The 21,661-nt window shown below is 39.8% G+C and overlaps 1 protein-coding gene across 4 annotated transcripts in view; it reads left to right on the top strand.

Annotated features, from left to right (window-relative positions):
* Positions 1–21,661, top strand: part of MTUS2 (microtubule associated scaffold protein 2) — a 337,757-nt gene that overhangs the window by 49,594 nt on the left and 266,502 nt on the right. For 2 of the 4 annotated variants that reach the window (XM_087814433.1, XM_087814432.1), the window contains one exon: positions 2,285–2,479. The exons of 1 other annotated variant lie outside the window; for it this stretch is intronic. In XM_087814433.1, the coding sequence (XP_087670559.1) occupies positions 2,285–2,479 (195 nt within the window). Of the gene's footprint in view, positions 1–2,281; positions 2,480–21,661 lie in introns of all 4 variants that reach the window. One more of the 4 variants, XM_016209452.2, reaches the window with a different exon arrangement.

Genomic DNA, 21,661 nt, shown 5'->3' with positions numbered 1-21,661 from the left:
TATAAAAGAAACAAGACTTGCTTCTCTAAACTTTGATGGTGTATACTATTTGTGAGATTTATCTGGTAGAAAGAGAGACCATTGTGTAGAGACTTGATGTATACTAAAGGTTATATTAAATTTAGAAAAAGTGTATACACACAGAGTTGGGACAAGACATACTTCCACAAATAGCCCCACCCCACCCCACTCCACACCATATGTGCCTTTATTAAAAGGAAGAGCTGGACTAAGGGAATGTGAAAACTAGAAAGTCATTTAGAGACCTACACATTTGTCTTTGAACATTTTCAATGACTTAATTGCCTTATGTAATGATTTAATAAACTTAGTTTTTATTCTTAAATAAATATTAAATGAATGTTTACCACATGCCAAAGTGCTCTGTTAGGAATTCTGATTTCTCCTTCATTTCCAAATATGGATTTGCTTTTCCTCCAAAAATATTTTATTCATATTTTTCTCACTTGATCTTGTGTAATCTTAAGTCAATTATTGATTAACTGGGTTAGGAAGAAGGTTATCTATGACTGAAAATAGTATCAAAATGTGATGGGTTTAGTGTATGATTGTTGATGAAATTACATCTCATTTTTAGCAACTTTTTTACTGTTTTACAGGCATAATCCAAAATTGCTTTGATATAAACTTATTGTGAAAATGGTATCTGATATATGGGGACACTTTCATTGTTCTGGGGTATCATTTCAAAGTAAGCAAAATGATATGAAAACAATTTAAAGACATTGGAAACGGCATTTAATTGCTAATGCAAAGGGGTCATTGCTATTTATTAAACAGTGATTCTTTCTTTATTGTCATAGTTGAGCATTTTTTAAAGCATTATGACAGATCTGAGTTGGGAATATTTACAGCCCAAGCTCCCTGTTTCCTCTTCCTCCTGCACTCACCTGATTCCTCCCCCTCCCAGTCCTGACCCAGGCATCAAGAAACTACAGATGTGTTGATTCTGCTTTCACCACACATGCAACTGTCCACAACTTCACTCTTAGGGGGAGTTGCTGGTAAAGGAAGAGGCACTGTATACCCAGTCTGGCATCTATTGGTTCTTTTTATATTTCCACCCATAGAAACTTTCTAATATGTAGACTCTTCATTGAGTTTTAGACATTGAATTTTTTTACAAATGGGCCATTTAAAAAAATATGTTTAATCCGCATCCTGATTAATCTTTCACTGGATAATAATGAGTTGACATCACTGAAGGATCTGGATATAAGCACTCGAAGTAAATATGGCTGCAGGGGAAAGGGGAAAGTTGTTAAATGGCTTGGCTTGGACAATTATACAGAATACGAGGAAACTTGGCCCTTTTTCTTTTAAAATTTGGTATCGTAGAGCCCTTGGGTCTTAATAACATACTGTTTCTATCTGGTATTGTGAGGCTTCTTGTAGTGTGATTATCATGGGAGCCTGGCTCAGACATGGTGCTGAGATGATGGATTTATAGCATGATGTTTTATTATTTCAATAGCTGGATTTGCATATATCTGGGAACTAGTTTTGAAGTTTGCACTAACATCAAAACAAGTAATAGAAAAAGGAGAAAAGAAGCCTGACATTCATTTGAGCACCTATCAAATTCGGTATTATAAGCAGGAATATGTACTTATACTAAACCTGCGGCCAGTTTTCTAATCCTCAGTTCCTTCTGGGGAAGGAAACTGTGCTTCTTAGTGTTAGGGAAGGGGCCCAAAGTTACAATACTGGTAACTGGTATAGCCTAGATTCCGACCTGGCCAGCTCTGGTCTATGCCCTTTCCACTCATTCCTGCAACCAACAAAAGGTTAGTAAAATGAATTATTTGTACCTGTTTCTATGACTTACTATGTGGTGGTTATAATTGCTAATGAATAGTTGCCACAAGGGTCCTTTGCCCATTGTAAGTAGGATTTTTAGGTGCATCTCAATGACACAGTTCTAGGGTAACTTGCACCAGTAAGCATTCTCATTCTATTCAGCTTCCTGAGCACTTTGTATCTTTCTTTAAGACCCTATAATAGGTTAGTTGTCTGCTTTAGTCTCATCCACCCTCTGCCTCTCCTATACACCTTCTGCGTCTCCTTCTCTTTGAGTTCTCTAAAGCCCCTGCCCACAGTGAGGGGCTTTCTCATAAAGATGTATTCGTGAATGTGCTAAATTGGACCCTCAAGGTTACTCATAGACTGTTTATGCTAGAACAGGATTAATATTCACACTCCGTGTAGTCTCTGTCTTGCTTTCAACTGAGAAATTATTTTTGGTTTGGGTTCATTTTAGCAGATTTAAAGAAAGCTTCCAGTTCGAATGCTGCCAAATCCTGTCTACCTAAATCTGGACTTCGCCCTCCTGGATACTCGCGTCTCCCAGCAGCCAAGCTGGCGGCATTGGGCTTTGTGCGGAGCTCCAGTGTGTCCTCAGTCTCCAGCACCCAGTCCATGGACAGCGCACAGCCAGAGCAGAGCCGGCTGGCCAACCGTAAGTGGGGCCTTGGGCAGGGAGTGAGGGTGGCCTGCTCGGTTCTCCTGCAGGAACGCACCTCTCCAGATAGGAGCAGGTGAATCAGTGCGTGGGTGTCACAGTGTTTCCTTTTCTTTACGTCATAAGCTGAAAATTTGGGTTGACTAGCTTAATTTACCATTATTGGGATTTAAAAAAATAATCTACTGTAGAAAAGTAGCCTATTTTAAACTATCATTTTCTCAGTAATGGGGAATTGATGTGCTGGAAAAAAGACTTTAAAATTACCCTTAAATCTAGAAAATGAATTGTCCAAGGACTGATTCCTGGAACCTTTTGCTTCACGGATTCCAAGTAAGAAGTCCAAAATCCATAAGGTGTTAAAAGGTACTACCACGTTGTGCTATCATGAAACATATTAGATATTAAATGTTAGTGGAAAAGTAATTTTAGTCACCTGTATTACCTATAATGCCTTCATATTGGTGGAGCACTTGACTGGATACCTAAAAGTTAATTCAAAGTTGTTAAAATAGGAAAGCACAGCTGAGCTTCTCAAGTCAGTGTCCAGGAAGACCCCCAATTAGCTGATTGATTGCAGTCCAGGCCTGGTTCCTAAGACATAGGCTGTAAACTATACTTTAAAGCATGAATTAATAACCTCAGAGCAAGCCACAACAGCCAGTGTGCCTAAAGAAGATCCAGAAGCTGCCCCATTTGGCAGTCTTTGATGACCAAACCCCATCTCAGCCTCATCAACTACAAAGTTATTGTTATTGCATTTGAAGCCATGACATCTTAGATATTGGTTAGCAAGAATCTGCCTGAGGGCCAGGAAAGTTTTAGAGGTTTTTATCTGGAGAGCGATCCTGAAGGGATTATAGTAGTTGGATCAAGTTGGAGGAGGGAGAGGAAGAGGGATATTGAGCTGAGGAAGAGTGATTGAGAATGAGATTGATTTTTATTTTATTTTTTTCAATTTCCTTTCTCCAAGCTTGTTCTTTCTCTGTCTTGGGTTTAAGAGGTGATGTGTGGAGCACTTGTACACTTACAGTTCTAAATTTTGGTCTACCTACTTATTCCTAGAAGATGTGCATGACATTTTCCTTCATCTTGCCATGTTTGTAAGCAGTTTCTAAGAGGTTCTTTGCTCACTTGGTTTCCTGAAGGTGCTGTGGCTCAGTCCTACTTTCTCAGATTCATTTTAAGAATACCATTGTAATTAGGGATTACATCATGGCACAGCAGATGCCTCAAAATCTGAAACGGGAATATAATAAGAAACTATTTGCAAATGTGTAACTCATATTTTTAGATATGTATGTGCATAACAATCTGAAGATTTTAAAATACAGAAGCAACTCTTTGTCATCATTTTTAGTAGTAAAATTTCCAGTGACATATTTCTTTTAGAGGGAGCATGAAGGAAAAACATCTCATGTGGTATGCATCTTTCTATGGAAGGTTTTGATTCCTTAAGAAAATTAACCTCAAGGTGAACTGAACCATGTCCCCATGGCAGCAGCTTTTACTAAAGGAGAGCTGACAGGTGTGGACAGAATGATTCCAGGGGTACTTGGGGCATTTCTAATCACCTCTGCCTCAAAGGACACTAGGTAGGCCCCCCCTGAGCACCCAGGGGTCATGTGCCAGAAGAAATAAATCCTAGTTTAAAGGCTTCATACTAAAAGCAGTATTTAATATTGCTGTTCAGAATTTTCTATTTTTTAAAAAATAGTATCTTATAATTTATTTTTAATTATTTGCCATCTGCCTCTATCTGAATCTGTACTTCACCAGTGAATCACAGAAAAACTTCATATCTATTTTAATTGACATCTTAATACCATTAACCATTACTCTTATAGTTGTTATTAGATTTAGTGTCAAGGAAAATTTTGTTTTTGTTCCTTAGCTGAGAGATGATGCTTTGATGACAAGGATTAAGTAAAATATGAAGCTCTTGAAAGCCCGAAAGTCCTTTGATCATATTCTGCGAGCAGAGCTTGGTCGACTTAGCTCATAGGAGCAGCTACCATGACATCAGAGTGGCTTTCTTCTTTCTTCTTGGAATGTTGTTCTTTCTTCAGACACTACTTTCCCGTCAGATTCATTTCAGGAAAACCACCGGCATTAGAGATTACCCCGGGGCACAGAAGATCTCTTAAATCTGAAATGTGACTATAAAAAGGACTACTTATAAATGTGCAACTCATATTTTTAGGTACTCATGTGCTTGTAAAGTCTGAACAGTGCCCACAGTGACTGCAGAATGATGTAAGTGATTCATTGTGAAGCCCATAGTGTTTCCTGGGTACCTTGGCTTAGCTGCAACTCTTCTGTGCTGTATTCCTGGGTTCCGAGGGGAGGTGATGATGAGTGTGGCAAGGGGAAGCCCATGAGTCCCCGGACATGGGTTTCAGCTGTTCTGTGCGGAATCCACGCTCCACCTGGGCCCGGGCTCCACGCCACCACTGTAGCCCCACTGGGTGGAGGCTTCCTACCTCTCTTTACCTTTTCCACAAGATTTTTACAAATGGAGCAGGCACAGGGAGGTGGATCATGTCTGTAGGTCCTTTGACTCCAAGGGTATCTTAGCATCCATTTTATAGCTGAGCAAACTGAATCAGGATGGCTCGCTTGGGGCCCTGGGCCAGTGTTCTTCCTCTATTTAGTTCTTAAACTGCCAGACAGGGTGAGGATAAACCCACAATTTAAAGCCCTTTCTTTCTACTAGTGAAGCAACTCATAGAGTTGGAGTTGCCTTGAGGGGCCCCTCAGGCCAAACCCACCTTACCTACCCCTTCCAGTGTCATCACCAGGGAGCTCTAAGGGTGTGGGCTCTGTAAGTGGTGGGGAGCAGTCTGTCTTGCAAAGAAGCAGGCTCTGAGGCTGGGCTGCTTGCGGTGTGGGTTCAAGCTGCCTCCCTGTGATTCCCAACCAGTAGCCAGTTCCTCTGGATGAATTCAGAACCTTTATCATCTCCATTGTGCTGCAGGAGACAGCCCTTGGCCATCCCTTTCCTCTTCATATTCACCGCGTGAAGGTTAGGAGGTAGGTCCATTTAGAACCTCAAATAAAACTTGAAATTACACTAGTTAATGACTCACAGCTTTTTTAAGATTGAAATTGAACAGAAAAAAAAAATAATTCTCTAACTTGAAACTTAAATTATAAATTTAAAATCATAGTATTTGAGCAGATCTGACTTAGGATGTAGCTCATAATTTTTTTTTCCATAGTTTTCAGAGAAGGAAAAAAAATCTCCAGTATATGCCTTAGGCAATTGAAACTTAGAGAAAAACAATTCCTGTAGAATTTAGTGTTGGTAACTTGCTATAGACTGACGTATACCTAGCTGTCTAATTAATCAGCAGTTAGGTGTAGACTTGATTTTCCCAGTGGGTAAGTGGGTGTAATTTAAAGTTAAAACCTTTGAGAGTATGTGTGTGGGTAGGGGGAAGAGGAAGACATGGTTTCATGAATTAATCATTAATGAAAACGGATCCTATCACCCAAGGATAGAATAATTTATGTAGAGGAGCGTATCTCCATGTGTATTCTGCATAGCACCTAACCTACAGGGTGCTCAGAAACAGAAAATCTCAGGAAAGAATATGCAGAAGGTAACATTTGCAGCTGTCCTTTCCAGTTTGTCCTCAACTTCTTCTCTGTTTAGATACCATCATATTTTTCTCTATGGGGTAAACTAAGACCAGAAATAACAAGACGAGAATTTGAAAAGAGAAATTCACCCTCCCCCAAATAAGGTGTTTTTTGTTTTTTTTTTTTTTTTCCTTCTTGTTTCTTTCTCTCTCTCTCTCTTTTTTTTTTTTTTTTTTGGTGCAGGAAGTAGTAGAATGTTTGGGAAGGTAGGGATATGGCTGAGGAGTGGGACAGGGAGGCTGACACTTGTATGAATAACATGACACAGGATGGATATGCCACAGCCTTGAAAATGACACAAAGCTGGACGGAAGTTCATGAGTTGGGGTGGAGGGTTGGTTTCTGTTTAGGGTGATCAGGGAATTTCTCAGAGGGCTTGTAAGCTGGATAGTATTTTGGGAGGTGGAGATGGGATCTAGGAGATCTTCGGTGGGGCAGAGGGTGCACCCAGAAAGCATCCTGAATCTAAGGGGTAGCCCCTTCTGGTGCAGCCCCCAGTTCATCGGAGCTTTATCTGTCTCCTGACTACTGAGGCCATGTGTTTGAGCTCCCTGTGGTTTGTTCTTAGACTGCATCTATTTCAATTCTTTGGTCTTCCCTTTGCTCATCTTATCGACACCTTCAGTGCTTAGAACTTTGGATATGATGTTGAATCCATATTTCCAGCACCTGTCTCTCTCTAGAACGACTCACCTACCTTTCAAATGACCTCCCAACTACCTTCTACTGGGTCACTCAAGTTACCTCAAACTGAACATTTTCCCTAAATGAATCCTTTATAAACCATCGCCTACTCTCCAAGTTGCTATCTTTTAACAATGTCTGATCTCCTGGCTGCTGAGGCTGGATGTGTCTGAATCAGCATTTTCTATTGTCTTCCTTGCTTTCTTTTGTATTCTGTGATCAAATCCCATCAGGTCTTTTTCTCTCACCTTCACTCTATTCTCTTTTTTCATCTTCATCATCTTAGTACCTCGCACCCAAACTATTCCCCAAATGTTTTCACTCTCTAATCCATAAGGCACTTGATCTAATTAATTTTCCCTTTGACCTTGTTGGATTGTTCTATTCCCTGCTGGGTTTTTCAGGCTGCCTATGACCTGTCCAGCCCTCTTCTCATCTTCCCTACACCCCATCTCCTGACAAATACCCTCAACTAGCCAACGAGAATTGTTCATATTTTCCTGAGGGATTTACGCTTTCCTACCTTTGGGTCTTGGTGTGAACCAGTCAGATCTGCAGTGCTCTCCCCTCCCCTCCAACCTCTCTATAGATTGTGTCATTTTCAAGTGCAATTCCACTACTACTTCCTCTAAAAAGTCTCCTTTATCTGTGAACCTGAAATTATCTTTTACCCTGGGAACTTCTACGGCCTCTTGCTTTTAGCACTTTTGTGAATTCACATGCATATTATCTCATTGTAAATTCATTGTAGTTACTTGTTCCTATGTCTTGTCTTCCCTATGGATTATAAGCTCTTGAGGATAGGGTTTATGTCTCAGTTTTAGTATCTCTCATATTACTTTGCATGGCATCTACAGTAGTAGACTTGCAAGAGACATTCTCTCCCAACAGAAACATTTTTGCTTAGGTGAGTATGGAACAGGCCCTTAGGTGAGTATGGAACAGGCCCTTAAGTATGGATTTAGGTTCTGGGGATATAATCTAAACTGGAAAATCACTAGCGTTTTTACAAGGTTAATCAGTGAAAATCAGGGTTAATATGAAAGCCTTTTGCAAGCCTTGGGCAGCTTTTGGAAGTATTTTGTACTGGGAATCATTTTCACTTTGAGACTTTCTCAAGCCTTGATAGTTGGTAAAGTTTATCATTGTGGTTTTCACAATTTTTTAGTGTCTCTAAAATATTCTTCCATTGGCTGTGGTGTACCTATAGATAATTTATACAACTTAAAGAGTAGAAAAGATGATAGGTCATTTAGATTGTAATTATATTCAGAGATAAATTATCATGTAGACTGACCTAATAGTCTCACAAATTTCTAAGAACCTATTTATCTCCTTGCATATAATTAGCCATTTTAAAAGAATTGGGTTAACACCCTACTGTTGAGGCTTTTCATGAGAGAATTTCAGAGTTTCCAGAATAAGATATCTCAACTTGGAGACGTTAGATATTCTCACTAAATTCTAGAGTTTTTATTTCTTGTTTTAGCACTTAAATAAGTAAATAGTTTCTAAATTACTGAACAGGATTTAGGTTCTGGGGATATAATCTAAACTGGAAAATCACTAGCGTTTTTACAAGGTTAATCAGTGAAAATCAGGGTTAATATGAAAGCCTTTTGCAATGTTAACTTCAGCATTTATGCTCATAGGTATTATAAAATACACTTAAATACATAACACATTTGTTTTTCTATATTGGATATGCATTCTAAATAAGATCTGAATTGACTAGAAGTATTATTAATAACTCCTACTGAACAGCCATTAACCTATCTGATATTTCATTGGCAGAGAGAGAGTTATTTTTTATTCATGGAAAAGGGAGCTGGACGGGACTCAAATTTCAGAGGAGCTATTGCCTATTTGAGATAAAGCCTTATTGGCATCTTTGTACATCTCTTTCAAAACACTCAGTATTAGGTCCATCCAGAGATGAGATTAGAGTAGAAATGTATTTTGTTTTGTTCTTAAGAAAACTGAATATTTATGGTTGTAAGTAAAATCAACTGTAATTTTAGGATATTTTTATTTAAAGTATAAATAATGTCTAGTTGAACTGTGTTATTTTTCTTGGCTCTCCTGTTTTATGAAGATCAGATTACCCATTTTGCTTTCCCCTGTCCTACACACTTTAGTTTGTTATTGGGCAAGAAGAGAGCTTGGTGCTGGCAGCTGTTGTGACCTGGACACTGTGATTCTCACCCTTTTGAAGGTAGAAGCCAGTAAGGAGACGGGACTATGCAAGCATGTAGGGAGCTGTTAGTATGACTGTGTTTGATGACTGCACAGCATTTGTTGGGTGGGTGGGGCAGGAGGTACTTGAAGGAGGAAGCATCTAAGCTTCCTGAGTAGGGTGAGGAAAGGCCGCGTGACCCTCGGGTCCTCTCCTGGCTATCTCAGCACTACTGCATTATACCTTTGGGTCTAATTATTCTCCACTGGTTTTAGGTAATGACAGTGTTCTTGATTTGCCATAAAATACTCCAGCCAAGAAACAAAACAAAACAAAACAAAAAACTAGTAAAACAAAAACAACAATAAAAAAAAACATGATAAAAGATGGGTAAGTTTTGGATAATCCTTGAAGCTGGATGATGGAACTGTGAAAGTTCATTCAGCTATTTACTTCACTTTTTTGTATGTTTGAAAATTTCTAAAAAGAAAGTTAAAATCCCATCTTCTCACCGTATTTGCTTTTAATTCATAAGAGATGACATAACATAGTGATGAAGCACGTGGTCTCTGACAATAGACTGCCTGGGTTTGCATCTTGCCTCTGCTATTTGCTAGCTTTGTGACTCTGGGCAATTACTTATTAATTGTAAAATAATTAATGTGTAAAATTAATTGTAAAATAATAATATTAATGATAATAAATGAAGTAAGTGCAAAAAACCACCATAGGATTTACGGGAACATTAAGTGGAATTAATAAATGCAAAGTGCTTCGAACAGGGCCTTGCACAATAATAATAGTGATGTTTCTACGGCCATTTCCATTCATTGGCTGTGTGCATAACATTCTATGTTGAGAAGGGTTTAAAAGCTCAGTTGGGAAAATGGCCATGAGGGATTAACTGTGTCTGACATGGCGTAAGGAAAGTGATAGTGATAACATACATTTAAGTCAGGGAGATGACAGCCATTCCATTTCTAAATTTTTATAATCACCTCTCTTCTGTATGGTAAGTACCTTTCTGAGCATTAAATGAAAACATATCATTTATGAAACCTTAAGGCAGGCAGTTCTGGAAGTAGATCAGTTGACTTTCATGGGAGTTTCTTACTTTTAAAGTATGCGCTTGTAGTTATTTGGAAATTTGTAAAATATAGGCAAAGAAAGTTGTGCTGTGATTTCTTTACCTAAAGGGGCTCTGCCATGTCCTTAGCATGTATTATGTATTAGTTTAGAAAATATGTTCAGATGGGTTCCCTTTAAATGAAAGATATTTATGCAAGGTGACTAATGCATACCGCACTAATCTAAGCTGATGGCATTTCAAACCTCTGCTCAAAATAGAAACTGAGTTGGCTCTGATTTTATTTCTGTGCCTTTCTAATGTCTGAGGGAACAATGGGAACATTAGATTCTGTAGTATATAAGGGCTTCACAGAGCTGCTTGTTTTGCTAGAGTCTGATTCCATTGTACTAGGATTTTACTTTATCAGGTATCTCAATCCTCTTTGGTGGGTGGGGGAAAGAGAAGAGTGAGAACAAAGACCACAATAGGTCTCCGATCCTCTCTGGAGATGAGGGAGCCAAGCACACGCCACTGATGAATTTCAGTACCTATCTCCCCAGAATCCGTGATTATGCAGTTTAAACTATTCTTTATAAGGAAAAAAGAGAATCATTTTCACTGAATCATGCCAGGAATTTTCCCAGTTATTTCCACACGTTCAGCTCTTGCTTTCCCCACTCTGCTTCCTTCACACGCATTTGCAGAGGAGAATGTAGCTCTTCTGAGTACCAGTCACTGCCTGTAAGTGAAAATATTGTCTTTGTTGCTTAAGTAGCACCTCGTTTATCCACCTTGACTCAAATGTGTGGACAAAACTGTTAAAAATTGCATTGTTCCTCAAAAGTTTTATAAGTGCCAGATTCTAGTGTGTTCTAGCTCACTTAAGATATTTAATGGAGAAAGGATACTTTGAACTATGGGAATGTGGTTAATATAAGAAATATGCCACACTTGCACGTGTAATATGCATCAAAATCAGCTTTTATGCTAATAGAATAATTTGCTGGAAAGTCAGTTAACCTCACTGGATTCAGATTTTTATTATAAAGTTGTAAGGGATTGAACTAAATGAACTAAATGACCAACTTAGGCTCTCAAGAGCTGGAAGCCTATAACTTTATTCTGTAAAAAGTTTGGAGCCACTTATGGTTCTTAATTAATTATTGTAAGTGTGTTTGAGAAAAATTAATATGGTGATGGTGAGCAAAGTCGTTTGGAGAAGAGAAACTGATGGTGAGAGATCTGGTTCTGCCAAATTTAGGAATGCTTCCCTTCTGGCCAGACCTTACTTTTGTTATTATTTCCCTGTCATAGGAGCTGGAAATTTCAGGATACCAGCAGACAATGAGCAGCTCAAAGGTTTTATTGCTCTGCTTTTACCCATAAAATGTGGAGCAAGAGATTCTTAGAAGTCACTTTCTTGCCCCTGCACCTGCCTAACGCTGGACACCTTGGCTTCTTGGTTCAGGACCAGAGCGGAGACTGGAGGTGCAAACAGGAAAGGAGGAGCAGGATTTTCATAGTTTTTATTACTTTGGGCTTAGCAGAAATGATAGGTCAGAGGTAATATTCTGTCACAACTCTAATATCACTGGGGACAACAAGGAAAAAATGGTAAAAAGCAAGCAAGTATAACTTCCAGGCTCATGTTGACATCTTATAGGAACTGTTACAGCAGGACATGCTTTCTTGTGTCTGAGACACACACAAGCTGTCTTTTGGGAAGGTTCATAAAGATCCTTCCATAAAGTGTCTTCCTTAAGGCTGAAGGCAGGGGTCACAGGTTGACAGTTCCTTTTGCTTTCAGTGAGAAAGAGAATACATTTCATGGTGATGTCAGCAGGTCCTTTGGCTCCCATAGCGGCAGCAGTTGGGAGGAGAGCATTAGTGGGAGCCTGAAATAGGGGGTGGCAGTGGGGATGGAAAGAAAGGACCAAATGTGAAAGAGCCAGAACTGACAGGTCAAGAGTTCCTGAGAGGGTGCGGTGACTGGAAGCATAAGGGTGTCACTGGCAAAACTGTGGGTTCAGGAGGAGTGGATTTGAAGGGTCAGGTTGTTTACAGGAAAGCATTCATAGAAATGCATCCAGCAGATTTACAGAAATACTGGACTGAAATTAAGGAGAGCAGCCATGGAAATAAATGATGTTTGGAACCATGACTGAAAACTAAGGATGTGCAAATAGGAAAGGTTGGTAGAGGGGTGTGGACAGATTCTGCAGGGTGTGGAGTGGGACTGACACAACCAGGGGAGGTGTGATCAGCGAGGAGGGGGGAGAATCAGGAAAGCCCAGGGAAGGGAGAGATTGCCGGAAAGGAGATGGCCAGTCAACGTTCTGTGCTGCAGGGGCTGAGAGGGTCCACTATTGAGAAAAACAGGTCTGCAGACTTGGTGATTTAGGAGGCCACTGGGAGCTTTGAAGTTAGCTTGAACCAAATATCTGAAGGCAGAAATCGGGTTACCAGGGCATAAGGAAGGTGAGGGTGAAGAATATTGATGGATGTTCAGAACTTTGGAGGAAGAAAGACAAAGAACTGTAGCCCAGTAGAGAAGAAGGCTGGGTAGTGAAGGAGAGATTGAAGAGGAGAGGAATGCAAGTGCAGATGATGGGTAGAGCCTTTCCAGAAGCATGTAAGCAGGAATAATATGAAGTACACAGATGGGGGGAGTGGCCATGAAGACAAAGAAAGCAATAGAGGAGAAGTAGAGAGAAATGCTGGACAAAAGGAAGAGAGCTCCAAGGAGATCACATTAGTTAACCTCATTTGTCCCACATAATTAGAAAGAAGGGTTTTGGCAGAGCCAACATAATGGAGTTGGGATTTTGTAAAGTAAAAGGTTTTTTAATGGAGTGATACAGTGTGAGTGTGAGTCAATGGGAGGTGAAGGGAGAATTGGAGAGCTGCATACAATTGGAGGCTGGCGAGCATGATTTTATACTGGAAGCAATTTCCCAGACTTCAGGACTGTCTCTAGTGATTGTGGCAGATCACCTTCTCTCACTTATAGTCCCTCTTGTACTGTAAATTAAAGCATTTCAAATCCCAGAGTGAATATATAATGTTTATCAGGAGCTCTGAGTCAATGGACATTTAAAAACAACCCCATGCAGCAGAGGTGCTGGTTGACAAGGGATGTAGAGGCCTGAGCCCTCGTTGCCTTCACCCTGCCCTGCCCTGCCCTGCCGTACCAACTCCTGTGGCAATCACTAGATTATAGCAAGTATATCTAGTTGGCTCAAGACTTGGGGACAATTCACTACTGTGGTCAAAAGAGTAAAATTCTATTCTAAAATTTAAATTCCTAATGGCCATTGTCAAAAAGGCATTTTCTCACATGCTTGTTCAATAGGGCCCCTGTGTGTCATCTGTCCAATAGAACTTTGTGTGATGACGAAATGCACCATATCTGTACTCTTGGTACTGTAGCCATTAGGACCATTTCACCACTTAAATGTGGCTAATTTAACTGAGGAACTGAATTCTAATTTTGGTTAATTTGAATGACTTTAAATTTAAATAGCTACAATAGCTAGTGGCTACCCCATTGGACAACACAATTCTAGATTGTGTTACCAGATTAGATTTTCTAAAAGATATAATAATGCTTCTGATTATAAGATCTTTAAAACTTATACGGCAGGCATTTATTTCTTCATTCACAGGAGGTATCCCACACAAATCCCTGATGAAGACTGGAGCTTTTAGCTCCTGAGTTAGTGACATAGAACTAATGAATATCTCATATTTGATCCCTTTGAAGTCTTGTATAGGGTTAGGGCTGGGGAGACTTTCTAAAACCATGGATGCTGGCTCTGATCCTGGCTGATTGTTTAGTAAGTTCATACCATTGGCCATCAGACTGGGTCATAGGAGATGGATTGAACCCTGCACAGAGAGCATTATCCTCATGCACAAGAACAGCAGAGTGCTTATCATTTAGAATTCTGATTAAGATTTCTTCATGGAGTATAGACATAATGACTTGGTCCCACTCTATCTACACAAAGTGGGACAATATCAAAGCTAGAAGGGAAAAGGTGGGGAGGAGAGAAATATATAAAGTCCAAGGAAAGATGGAGGGGAGAGCAGGGAAGGACAGCAAGGGGAGCAACGTACAGATGGTAACCTGTCTGCTGAGGAAATAACAGAAAGGGACAGGGAGCCATCAGTGCTCCTTTGGCTCTCCTGATACAGCTGCTCTCCTGCCCTGAACACTACCCCCACCCCACGCCAGGTAGGGGCACAGTGAGAGCTAAAGTGAAAGCCTAAGGTCAAGGTCAAGGTCATCCTTAGTACCTTTTGAGATGCAAACATTTATATTTTCAACTAAGGGAAATGGCAGACTATTGATGACATATTATTCAGCCAGTCAGATACATTTTTTAAATGGGTGCTTATAGGTAAAAAGAAAACTTCATTTCTTTGAAATGCAAATCTTACCCTGTGAATTTGCTCTGCAGACAATACAATTATTAAATCATTTCAGGCACTGTTATTGTACATTCCTGAATAAGAGCAGCCTGAATTGAAAGCAAGACAAGATGGGGAGAAACACACAGTATCAGTGAAGTGAAATGTAGATTTTTATCTGCTAGTGAGTACCACCAGCTGAAATGAGATATAGACTTTGTGATTAAGTAGACTGCATTAATGCTATAACTGCTACTAATATGGGTTTATTCAATCAAGAGGCATAAACAATTCTTTCTGGTGAGCTTGGTGACTTTTGGGCACTAAGTTGACATTCATTGAATGTTCTTACACCGTTGAATGCATGCAGGTTGTGTATGAGACAGTTTGGGTAGCTTTGGTGATTTCAGCAAAATGGATTCACCAGCGGGGTTTGAATACTGCTGAGCAGCAGTGTGTGCTCTTGTGAACTCGGCACTGGCATCTGGAAGTTCCTTTGTGGCTGTGTTATTATATAAGGATGATCTTGACCAGGCTCCATGTCCATCACCACATACTTCAGGGTGACCAGAAACCAGAGTCACTAAAAACTAGGTGTTGTTCTTTGTTTTCCTTTTAATTTAGTTGGTCTTGTAAAAATTACAAATTTAAATGTTGGAATAGTTGTTTGTATATTCTGGGGATAATGTATCTTTTGTATCTTTGTATCGAATATATCTTTCATAATAATAGATGAAAATTCATTTTATTGGTTCCCTGTAAGTTAGCAAGTGACCTGTAAGGAGAGAGTGACCGGTAGGCAAGAATAGGGCTCCTAGCGTCTGCTCTCTTACTGACAAGCTGTGAAGCCTTACGCGATTTCCATTTTACTTGTCTGGGCCTCAGGTTCTTCCCGGGTGAAGAGAGGAATTCAGATTGGTGATACTCAATGCTGCCTCTAAATGATTCTGTAAAAACAGTCTCATAATTTCACACTGGGAGACAGAATGTGTGTGTTTATTCTAGTGGATGGTTGTGGGGCCATAACAAAGTTTAGTGTCAACTGGACCGACCAGGCATTAGAGGGGTGTTACTCTTTACTGCCGGTGCGGCGACACCTGTGCATAACATTCTGTTTTAATGTGGAGCACCCCGCCATAGAGAGCCCGTAAGTCTGCTTTCGCACCTGACCGGCGGACCCCAGGCAGCATCTCTGTTGTGTTAGGGTTGTGTGCAGTTCAGTTCACATATCTACTTGCCAAGCAGTGCAGAACTTGTGAAGAAAACAGGGATATACTGAGAATAATTAGATTCATAACATAGAATTAGATACATTTACTATGTATCTATGTATTACTTTTACAAATATACACAATAAATTTGTATGTGATAGGCTTTGCTATAAATGTCTAGTTCTTCCTCTCTAAGGAACTGATGAGAACCTTCTGCCAGAACAGCTATGACATTGTGATTTCAGTTTCTTATATCAGGGCCCTTAGTCATGGTTCCATTTATGTCAATTAGAAGTTGACTCTAAGCAAAGTGTGTTGTCACAGTGTTGTTGCTAAGGATGGTTACTTCTTGCAAAACATTCTGAAAATTTTCCTCGCTTTTTTTCTGCATGAGAGAGTGCTTTACTGTCCATGTGTCTTCCCTAATTTAGTGCTTTACTCTGTTTCTGTGTGGGGATTTCTGTGGGCAAAGAATGGGATATTTTACAATCTTTCTTATGTAACTTCTTTTTAAAAAAAATCCTCACCGAAGGACATGTTTTTATTGATTTGAGAGAGAAAGGAAGGGTGGGGGAGAAATATCCACAAGTTGCCTCCCATATACACCCCACCTGACTGGGCATCAAACCTGCAACCTGGGTATGTGCCCTGACCAGGAATGGAACTCACTACCTCTTATTGTTTGAGATGATGCACCAACCAACTGAGCCACACCAGCTAGAGCTGCAACTTCATAATAAGGGTTGGAGGTAAACAGGATGGATTTCTCTGGCAGGAAAGTGGATGCTATGGCCACAGCTTTTTCATCTCCTTGCCTGCAGTCACTCTGGGGGACTTCAGGTTAAGCATGCTCTGCCCTGGCCTGAGCAGGCACAGGGCTGTCACTCTTAACACCAGCGTGTAGCAATGGAAGGAGAGCAGCTGCTCCCACGGCCTGGTGTGGACAGGGGTTACCCTGCTCTCCTCTACCTCTGTAGGTAGCTGTCCAGAGGGTGTGAGGAGGCATGGGGTGCTGGTGACCCTCCCCACTCACTAAAAATGTGACAGCAGTTACGCAGGGGTCCTCCTAACATTCCTGTACATGAGTGTGTGTGTGTGTGTGTGTGTGTGTGTGTGTGTTTATATGTAGACATGGGTGTATAGGTACACACCCTAACCACACGCTTGCCAAAGCCACCATGAAGTCTTCCCACTCTGTGTCTTGTCCTTGCCACAAATAAGTTCGACAGAATAACAGACACCTGGGAGTCCCACCAAGGCCACTGAGGTTTGAATCTTTTCCTTGCACTCTTTATTAGAAATGCTCTGCCAGGGAGTTGACACAACAGATAGCCTCAGCTGTCAACTGTCAACACCCATTTATTCTGACCCTTTGATTAGAAAATGGAAAATGCCAGCACATCTCGGGCACTGTCACCCCAAGGTGTGCCTCGGAAGTTGGTGCTGACATAGGAGACTTCTGTTGCCACCAGCCAGGTTTGTTAATGAAGGCAAATGAGCCTGGACAGACCTGTCAAAATAGTTTCACTGAATTGATATGCTAATTATTCTGTAGGTCAAGGAGCAGGTGTTGTTTCCAGCAGGTGCTAATAGTATGTGTCCAACAGTGGCTCTAAAAGTACATAAGAAACTGTATCTTCCTAGTTTTTTTTGGTTTTTGTTTTTAAATATATCTTTATTGATTTCAGAGAGAGGAAGGAAGAGGGAGAGAGAAAGATAGAAACATCAGTGATGAGAGAGTCATTGATCAGCTGCCTCCTGCACGCCCCCGACTGGGGATGGAGCCCGCAACCCAGGCATGTGCCCTGACCGGGAATCTAACCACCATCTCCTCGATCCTAGGTTGACACTCAGCCCCTGAGCCACGCCCGGCCCGGCTTCCTAGTTGTTATTACAGTTGAGGAAAGGCATGCTCACTGACTAGAGACTGCTTGCTTGTCCAGGAAATATAAGTTCCCTTTGGACAGTTCTTTATATTCCTTGGGCACTTCGTGCACTGCACCAGCTTCCTCCCCAGGTCCTTAGCTGTCTGTTCCTTCCGGAGCCCATGTTCGCCATCGCAGAGCCTGGACTGTCTATGCTGGCACCTTAGATATTCTCCCAGTGACCGCGATCATCGATCATCCCCAGAGGGCGAGGTGGATGTCAGATGGGGGAGATGACTTTTACCACCATCCCAGTGATGAGCTGGGGCTAGAGCAAAGGCCTGGTGTCATCCTGTGACATACACCAGGGCAAAAGACAGTAAACGTTGCTCTGGGGTTTATGGGAGGAAGGTGCACTTGTTCCATGTGTAGCTTGAGTCTCAGGATGAGGAGGTGCCACTGTCAGGGTTCTTCAAAGACAAACAAAGGTAGGGGTGTGAGTATTGTGTGCTGAGCACAGAAATTGGCAGGATCCTGTGCTCCTCAAAGACTTCAAGAGAGGCAGTGATGTGGAAGGAAGAGTGACTAGGAGTCCAGGTTAACACAGACCTAGAAACGGACCTGGGCCACCCCTTGGACAAACCATATAACCCCTGTGGGTGCTCAGTGTCCTCCCTGTCAAGTGAGGGATGGGACTCTGGTTTCTGAAATGCTTTCTATGGATCTTGTGTCCCTGGTCCCAAGATTCCAGAGCAGAAGGTTCTCAGGGGGCCCCGGGGCCTTGAGCACGATTTTGCTCCTTCTCACGTTTTCATTCAGAAACTGTAAAGAAAGATCCTTTTTATTTCCCATGTATTTTTCTTTTATCTCAATTGGAGGGCATACAAGTTATGCTTGTTAATGAAAATTAATAATTATAGCTATATACCTAAAACATAAAAATGTTGCATTTGCCCATTTAAGAAAATCTAAGCTCTTTTGATAATATTGCTAAGAATGAAATCCAGAGTCTCGGTACATGACTATACATCAAGCCATTTTAATTGAGGAAAAAATTGCTCAAAAACTAATTTTTAAAAATCTAAATAATTGTAAGGTGCCCTGGCAAGTGTGGCTTAGCTGGTTGAGCTTCATCCTGTGCACCAAAAGGTCACTTATTCAATTCCCAGTCAAGGAACATGCCCACATTTTGGACTCTATTACCAGTAGTGCAAGAGGCAGCCTATTGATATTTTTCTCTCGCATAGATGTTTCTCTCTCCCCCTCTCCCTTCTCCTCTCTCTACAATCAATAAAAACATATTTAAAAAAATAAATAATAGTAAGGTAATCTTGATGCCATGCAGTTTTCTTTGGTGCTCTATCTCATATGTACTTCATTTTTAAAAAGTGATGAATGGCCTAGTGTGTGCTGGAAATAATTACAGATCTAATGTTATAAATTTTGAATTTAAGAATCACGTATGACACAAAGTATTCTTTTATATGATCTTTTGAAAAATACCTCTTTTTATGGTATTTAGGAACTTAAAAACTTTATTAAGGTTTATAACTTACAAATTGATATGTAGAAATTACATGATGATATTATTAAACAGTTAACTAAAATCTGTAAGAAAGTAACAAACAGAAAGAAGTTTCCTTATTTCTATTTCAGCATTCTGTCCCTCAGACCCTCACTTACCTTTGTGACTGACGATGGACCAATGTTTGTGTCTCGTCTAGTTTTTAAGCATATAGCATGTAAAATTTTATCAAAAAAATATTTATAGCCCAAGGACATGAATCAAATTTATAAAAACATGCAAATAGCGAATGTCAGAAGATGATCAGATCATTGCTATGAAGGTTAGGAATGAGGCAAGAAAATCCACTGTTAATATTGGTTTTAAAATGCTGGCCAAAGCCAGTTCATCAAGGAAAAGGCATGTGGTGCAACTATTGCAAAGGAAGAGACAGAGTGATCATTTTGATAAGGTGCTGTTCATGGAAAATCAAGGAAACTGAAAAATTTTCAGAGCCAATTAGTAAGGATGCCAGTTGCCATACACAGGATAAAAAAGTGGCAGTGTTCCTCTCTAACCCCGGAAAGGGTAAGGCAGAATCAAGAGCCATGGGTTACAGCAACAGAGAAACAAATCCAAAAGTTAAACTGAGCAATATAAGGATATGTGAAGGAAACTGCAGATATTTGCCAAGGGATAGAAAAGAAAATCTGAACAAATGAAGATGGTGTCCCATTCCTTGATGGGAGACTCAGTATAGTGAAGGTGCTGGGAAAACCCTCTTCCCCTTAACCTAAAGGAGTTACCCACTGAAGTGCCAGTTAGGACCCCTGTAGGACTTAACAAAGATGCTAATATTCATCTGTAGGAATAAATGTACCAGAAAATATTTGAAAATGAAAAGTCATAAGAGGACATTTGCTCTTACAGTTTAAAATGTTTTGAAAGATTTGAAATTATTGAAATATAAACAGTCATGTCAGTGGAATGGAAAATCCAGACATAAGCCCAAGTCAATATACTATATGTACATATATTTTATATACATATATAAATATGTTATATAACATATAATGCACATATTTGGTATGGAAATCAGATTTAATGTAAGTAGAATTGGGAGGAAAAAGAAGCTAGATCTCTATATTCATCCTATAACATAACTTCAAGATGAATTACCAATGTAAATAAAAAACAAAAATAAAACCATAAAACACTGGAAGAAGATACAAGTGAATGTTTATGTCAAGATGGAGAAAGGTCTTTTCAATCATAACAACCAAAACAGAAACTGTAAAGGAAAAGATTAAAAGAATATTTGATCACTTCAATCTGTATAAAAAGATGGAGAGTTTGTTTCAATTTTTCAGTTAAAATACAATTTAAAACTTCTATAGGTCCTAAAAATTATAAGACAAACAATAAAGTGGAAAACCTGTAACCATTATGAACAGTGATTATTATCCCTAATAGGTAAAGAATACTCATAAATCAGTAAAAAATAGAACAATTCTCAATAGCAAATATGGTTGTAGGACATAAATGGACATTCATTAGAAAAGTGAAGCCAATATCCAACAAACTTAAGGTAATTTTTTTGCCTCACTGTTGATAGAATAAAATGAATTAAACACAACATAATTTTTCCTTGTCTTAGACTGACAGAAGTAGAAAAGAATGGTAATACGTAGACTTACTATGGTAATCATTTTGTAATATATAATATATCAAATATATATGCTGTACATCTAAAACTAATACAATGTTATATGTCAATTATATCTCAGTTTTAAAAAGATATATGCCTAGATTACTTTATACTTTAATAAGATTATCAAAATTTAAAAAAAAATTGTTCACTTATATTTTCTAAATGTGGAGGGAGTGTAATGAGAAGAAAAAAGAGAAGGAAAAAAAAAAGCCAGGAGCAGAAAAAATGAGATGGAGATATCGCATCTTTAAAGTGGAGCAGAAAGGAAGGCAGGGGAAGCTGGTTAATTGCCCCAGCCTTCCCAGGGACCTAAGAAGGAGGTGAAGCTTCACTGTGGCGTGAGGGGCAGTTGCCACCTACAGGATGCTCTGGGTCCAGGAGGATTACAGTTCCCTGGACAGCAGAGGTCAGAGTGGAGCAGAAAAAATCTCCTCAACATTCTGACAAAAATTAGAAGAAGAAAGAAGGCTGTGTAAAATAACTAGTATAGCAAGAAAGAACAGAGTCTGCTTGTGTTCAAAAAAGACTTTGATAAAAGCCTCTATTATAAGTGATGTTGTATATGGAACAGACAATGCGTGGAACCAAATGGCAGATCACGTTTCTAACAAAGTGGAGAGCATTTGAAATTTCCCATCTCTCTCTCTCTTTCTCAAGGGAATATTGTTTCAGTGATCATAAAATTTACTATCATTCCTTACTACTTCTCAAGAGGTAACAATATGGATGTTTTATGAGAAATCTGTAAGTTACTATCTCTTATACTTCAGAAAGCTGTCTCAGTACAAGTTTGACAGATGTTATCAGTCATGGATCACTCTTATGTTCAAAGAAACTTCAGAAACATTGATAAGAGTTGCATTGCTTTCTTCCTGTAATGGGTGCTTGAGTACCAAGGCAG

The sequence above is a fragment of the Miniopterus natalensis genome, chromosome 2 (assembly GCF_054644295.1).
Source record: "Miniopterus natalensis isolate mMinNat1 chromosome 2, mMinNat1.hap1, whole genome shotgun sequence".
NCBI classification, from domain to species: domain Eukaryota; kingdom Metazoa; phylum Chordata; class Mammalia; order Chiroptera; family Miniopteridae; genus Miniopterus; species Miniopterus natalensis.
The sequence above is the reverse complement of the archived record's forward strand: the minus strand, read 5'-3'. Positions and strand labels throughout refer to the sequence as shown.